This window comes from Accipiter gentilis, chromosome 14 (genome assembly GCF_929443795.1).
Source record: "Accipiter gentilis chromosome 14, bAccGen1.1, whole genome shotgun sequence".
Lineage (NCBI taxonomy): Eukaryota > Metazoa > Chordata > Aves > Accipitriformes > Accipitridae > Astur > Astur gentilis.
The window spans coordinates 32,183,920-32,190,120 of record NC_064893.1 but is presented as its reverse complement, the minus strand read 5'-3'; the positions used below and the strand labels follow the sequence as shown (position 1 = coordinate 32,190,120).

The 6,201-nt window shown below is 60.4% G+C and overlaps 1 protein-coding gene across 1 annotated transcript; it reads right to left on the bottom strand.

The window, feature by feature from the left end:
• Positions 1-775: 775 nt before the first annotated feature.
• On the bottom strand, positions 776-5,807 carry SOX18 (SRY-box transcription factor 18). Its single transcript, XM_049816568.1, has 2 exons — positions 5,234-5,807; positions 776-2,321 (listed from the first exon to the last, which is right to left on the bottom strand). Exons 1-2 carry the CDS (start codon positions 5,646-5,648, stop codon positions 1,471-1,473), a joined length of 1,266 nt encoding a protein of 421 aa, XP_049672525.1. The 5' UTR covers positions 5,649-5,807; the 3' UTR covers positions 776-1,470.
• Positions 5,808-6,201: the final 394 nt, after the last annotated feature.

The following is a 6,201-nucleotide window of genomic DNA, read 5'->3' as shown; positions in this document are numbered from 1 at the left end:
AAAGTGTTTCGCAGGAGGGGGATGAGGCTCCGGCAAAGCACCGGCACGACCCGCCGGCTGCCGGAGCCGGGAAGCAGCCAGCGAGAGCCGGGAGGTGGAAGGGCTCCGGCACACGGAGTTTTCTTCCAGCTCCGAGGACTAGAGCGAAGGCGTCGGAGCAGCCAGGCTCTATTTTTGGGGGGTTTCATGGGAAAAGCGGGGTGAGCCGGGGGGACCACACACCGACGCGCTGCCAGCTTGGCAAAATAATAACCACACCGAGGCTCGTTTCGGAGGAGGATATCACATGTTTTATTATATTCTAATCTGAGAACAGCTGCTTTTCCTGCAGAGCGCATCTCCGGGCGGCACGGCGCGGTGCCGTGGGGTGGCCGCCAGCGTCCCATCCCGGTGCCGGCGCTGCCGGAGCCGCCGTCCCACGCCGAGCCGAGCCGCGCTCGCGGAGCCCGAGGCGGCTGATGGGGCGGGCGGGCGGCAGCCTGGAAATTAATACATTTGCCAGGTTGTCAAAACATTAATCAACGGATACAAAAATCTGGAAATGGTTGGGACAACATGTATTTGCGGAAAATATGTGTTCACACAACAAGCACACAAGATGGGAACAATTATATGAAGATGTTTTAATAATTAACCAGTATAAAACAGTTTGCTCTCCATACAGTTCTAGACAATAAAAGTGTTTGCAGTCATATTTTTCTTTTGTACAAAATTCCAGTCAATTGTTCCACGATATTTACATTGTCATTCCCTTTTCACAAAATATCTCCTTCCCCCCCCCCCCCCTTTTTTTTGTTAAATCCAGCTTTGCTACATAAATGCTTTAGATCTCATGGATATCCCTAGATTTATTTTTAAAAAGTCTAATAAAAAAAACCCCAAAGACATTAAATACCATTTTATATATAAAAATGCTTAGTAAAAATATAGTTTTGTTGCCCAATTAAAATATATTGCTGAGAATACAGTAAAAACTGTCCTAAAGCCCACCCCTAACGGGCGCCGACTCTTTAATGGCCCCGCCAAAGTCTTCCTATAAGGTTTGGTTTTTTTCCCCTCCCGCAAGTTCGCCTGCCCTTGGGTTAAATACTGGGGGCAGGTCGCTTCGGCTCGTCCTGGTGGTGGTTGTTTCAGGCAGGATTTACTGGAATTGGCTTAAAAATGCCCCTTCGAGCTGGTGGGAGCTACAGCTACGCCCTGCCGAGGGCTGGAGCGGGGAGCGCGGCAGGCAGGCTAGTGCTTGGGAAAGGCGTCTATCTGTGTTATATAGTTATACGGTATATCAGTGAGTTCAGCATGTTTTTTTCTCTAAAAAAAAAAAATAATCCAAAATAAAAAAAAAAAAAGAAAGCGATGCATTTAATGAGATACTCTAAATATTATGGAGCTCGTGGTTAAAGGAGGATGGCTTTTTGTTTTTAGAGGAGAGTCGGGGCTCTCCCGGTGAGAGCATCGGACGGCGGGGCCAACCTAACCGGTGATGCAGGGGCTATAGTAAACAGCGCTGCTGGCATCGGACAAGGCGGATATCAAGCTGCTCTCCTCGCAGGAGATGCTCCTAGGAGTCACTTTGGACAGGGAGACATGGTAAGGGAGTCCCGAGGCTTCGGGACGAGTCCTGCTCATGTTCAAATACTGGTCAAACTCGTTGCGGTCAACGTCTGTCCACAGCTCGGTTTGGTTCAAGTGATCCACGCTCTCCATGTGGTGGGCTTCAGGTGGGGGCGAGAGCTGGCCCAGGTGGGCGGAAAGCCCGTTCTGAGTTCCCGAGCACATCTGGTTGTAGTATATGCTGGAGGGATGGGGAGTCCTCATGGCGTCGGCCAAGTGCGAGGGGGTCTGCGCGTAGGGCACCGCCACGTCCCGCCCCATGCACTTCTCCTGGGGAAACTCCATCTGGTGATGGTGGTGGTAGCCGCGAAAGGGCATCATGTTGCAGTCATCCTGCATGTGCGGAGGGAAAAACGCCGGTTCGGTCTGTTCCAAGACATCCAAGGGAGACATCTCGGGAGTTGGCAAGCCATAGTTTTCAATATCCGACCCCATGGAGTGGAGTTCTCTGAAGTGGTTAAGTGGGGGAGGCTGGGGGTGGCCCGGCTGGCTGCCGCCATGGTGACTCATGCTGAAGTTGTCACTGCAAGGCTGGGAAAGGTTATGCAGGAGGATATTGGGTTCCATCCTCTTGATTTTCTTGGCTTGCTTCTTTCTCCTTGGGCGGTATTTGTAGTTGGGGTGATCCTGGAGGTGCTGGATTCGCAGCCGCTCTGCCTCTTCCACGAAGGGACGCTTGTCGCTTGCGCTCAGCGCTTTCCATGACTGGCCTGGAAGGGGAAAGAAAAGTTCTGTGACACCGGCTCGGTCACCCGGCACTGGTTGGGGGCGCGAAGGCACCCACAGAGAGGGAGCCCGCGGGGTGGGAAGGGCTCCCTCGGACGGTTCGTTGCCTGAGCGGGGTCCCGGTGCTGGGACGAGGAGGGGCCGGGGAACGGGACCCCAAGCAGGGCTGTCCCCGTGTCCCAGCACCAGGCTTAGGCTGTGGCCGGTGCTCCGGCGCAGTGGGAGAATGGGGGCGCAAAGCCCCGGGGGGGCCACGGGAACCCCTCTGCCAGGGCAGGGGATTCTGCCACCCGCTGCCCCTCGGCACAGCCCAGTCCCCGGCACGCCTGCTTCCCTGCATCCCGCATCCACAGTGCCTCACCTCTGCAGCCCAAATCGCCCATCCCCAAACCCCGCAGCCTCGTATCCTGAATCCCACGTCCCCGCACCCCGCAGCCCCCTGTCTCCGCATCCTGCTGCCCCATCTGGCCATATCCTGCTTCCCGTTGTCCCGCATCCTGCAGCTCCGTCTACCCATATCCTGCTTCCCGTGTTCCCACATCCCGCATCCTACAGTCGTGTATCCCGCATCCTGCAGCCCTGTATTCCCATATCCTGCATCCCCACAGCCCTGTACCTCTGCACCCCGCAGCCCCGTTTCCCTGCATCTTGCGTACATGCAGCTCTATATCCTCACAACCCACAGCCCCACATTCCCACATCCTCTAAGACCACATCCCACAGCCCTGTAGTGCTGCACCCCACAACCCTTGATCCCACAGCCCTGCATCCTTACAGCCCACGTCCCTGCAGCCAGCATCCCTTCGTCCCACATCCCTACGGTTCACATCCCACAGCTCTCTCACCCCGCAGCCCGGAGCCCGGCATTTCCCAGCCCTGAACCCCACGGCACCCTATCCCTGCATCCCGCAGCACCCCATCCTTGTAACCCAGCTCCTGCACCCTCATATCCTTGCAGCCTGCATCCCGCAGTCCTGTATCCCTGCAGCCTGGCTAGCGTGGCGCCGTATCCTTGCATCCCATGTCCCTCTGCCTCATACCCTTGCAGCCTGTGTTCCACAGCCCCGTACCCTTGCAGCGCACACGCCAACGCCCCGTACTCCTTCATCCCGCACTCCCAGCCCTGTATCCCTGCATCCCAATATCCCGTACCCCTGCAACCGCCAGCCCCAGCCCCGTATCTCTGCATTCTGCTGCCCTGTTCTCCTGCAACTCACCTCCTCGGCCCTATATCCCTGCATCTCAACACCCCGTACCCCTGCAGCGTATATCCCCAGCCCTGTAATTCTGCATCCCAATACCCTGTACCCCTGCAACCCGCATCTCCAGCCCCATATCCCTGCCTCCTACTGCCCTATACCCCTGCAGCCCACATCCCCAGCCCCATAACCGCCTATCCCTACATCCCCAGCCTCATACGCCTACATCCCTTCAGCTGCAGCCCCATACCCCCACATCTCTGCCTCCTCAGCTCCATACCCCCGCAGCCCTGCATTATTGCAGCCCCAGCCCCATACCCCTATATACCCAGCCCCGTACCCCTCCATCCCTGCCTCCCTAGCTCTGCACCCCACATCCCTGCACCGTCACAGCCTGCTTCCCCAGCCCCATACCCCTCCATCCCTGCCTCCCTAACTCTGCACCCCACATCCCTGCACCGTCGCAGCCTGCATCCCCAGCCCTGTACCCCTCCATCCCTGTCTCCCTAACTCTGCACCCCACATCCCTGCACCCTCACAGCCCGCACCCCTGGCCCTGTAGCCCCCTATCCCCAGCCCCGTACCCCTCCATCCCTGCCTCCCTAACTCTGCACCCCCTCATCCCACATCCCTGCACTCTCGCAGCCCGCACCCCCAGCCCCGTACCCCTCCATCCCTGCCTCCCTAACTCTGCACCCCACATCCCTGCACCCTCGCAGCCTGCATCCCCAGCCCCGTACCCCTCCATCCCCAGCCCCGTACCCCTCCATTCTTGCCTCCCTAGCTCTGCACCCCTTCATCCCACACCCCTGCACTCTTGCAGCCCGCATCCCTGGCTCCACATCCCTTCTTCCTCAGCCCCGTACCCCTCCATCCCTGCCTCCCTAGCTCTGCACCCCCTCATCCCTCATCCCTGCACCCTCACAGCCCGCATCCCCAGCCCCGTACCCCTCCATTCTTGCCTCTCTATCTCTGCACCCCTTCATCCCACACCCCTGCACTCCTGCAGCCCGCATCCCTGGCTCCACATCCCTTCTTCCTCAGCCCCGTACCCCTCCGTTCTTGCCTCCCTAACTCTGCAGCCCCTCATTCCACATCCCTGCACCCTCGCAGCCTACATCCCCAGCCCCGTACCCCTCCATCCCTGCCTCCCTAGCTCCGCACCCCCTCATCCCACACCCCCGCACTCTTGCAGCCCGCATCCCTGGCTCCACATCCCTCCATCTCCAGCCCCGTACCCCTCCATCCCTGCCTCCCTAACTCTGCACCCCCTCATTCCACATCCCCGCACCCTCGCAGCCCGCATCCCCAGCCCCGTTCCCCTCCATTCTTGCCTCCCTAGCTCTTCACCCCCTCATCCCTCATCCCCGCACCCTCGCAGCCCGCATCCCCAGCCCCGTACCCCTCCATCCCTGCCTCCCTAACTCCGCACCCCCTCATCCCTCAACCCCGCACCCTCGCAGCCCGCATCCCCAGCCCCGTACCCCTCCATCCCCGCCTCCCTAACTCCGCACCCCCTCATCCCACACCCCCGCACTCTTGCAGCCCGCATCCCTGGCTCCACATCCCTCCATCCCCAGCCCCGTACCCCTCCATCCCCGCCTCCCTACCTCTGCGCCCCCCCCCCCCATCCCCGCACCCTCGCAGCCCTCACCCCCCATCCCCGCGTCCCCCCTCCCGCCGCCCGCCCCGCTCACCCAGCATCTTGCTGAGCACGGCGTTGTGCAGGTCGGGGTTCTGCTGCGCCAGCCGCTTGCGCTCATCCTTCGCCCAGACCATGAAGGCGTTCATGGGCCGGCGGATGCGGGAATCCTCGCCGGCCTTGCCCTCGGCTCGGCCCGCCGGGGGGCTGTATCCATAGCCCGGCTCGGGGCTGGGCGTGCGGCTGGGGGCCGCGCCGGGGGCCGCAGCGGGGGCCGCGCCGCCGGGACCGGGGCCGAAGGCGAAGCCGGGCTCGGGGCTGGAAGTGCGGCTGGAGGGGGAGGCGGCTCCCGGGGGGCGAGGGAAGGCGAGCCCGGGCTCAGCGGCCGGCACGGCGGCGGTGACCCATGAACAGTCGCCCCGGGGTTGCGATATCTCCTCTCGGCAGTAGTTAGACTCAGATATATTCATTCCAGCTGGACAGCACTTTGTGTCCGACCCGACCGGGTGCCGGAGAGAGAACCGGGTCCCGCCGCGTCCCACCGCCGCGTCCAGCAGCCGCCGAGCAGCAGCAGCCCCGCCGCTCGCCTCCGCTTCGGGGGGATTTGGGGTCGGCTCGCTTTGTTTTGCTTGCTTTCCTTTTTTTTTTTTTTTTTTTTTTCCTCTTTTATTTTTTTTTTTTTTTTTCCCCCCTTTCCCCCCCAAAAAAACTTTTGGGATGATGCTGGGCTGGAAGGGGCAAAATATAGCCGGGCTGGACCAATCAGCGGGGCGCAGGGGAGGAGGAGGAGGAGGAGGAGGAGGAGGAGGAGGAGGAGATGATGCGGGGGAGGAGGAGGAGGAGGAGAAGGAGGAGATGAGGGGGAGGAAGAGGAGGAAGGGGGGCGTCCCCAGGCACCAGCAGGAAGAGCCACCCGGGGAGGGCCGGGCTGGGACCGGTGTGGCCGCTGCTGCCCAGTTCCCTTCCTTCCAAGGAGAAGGGTTGTTAATTTTTTCGCTGCCTTCTTTGCCTTTCTTTCCTTCT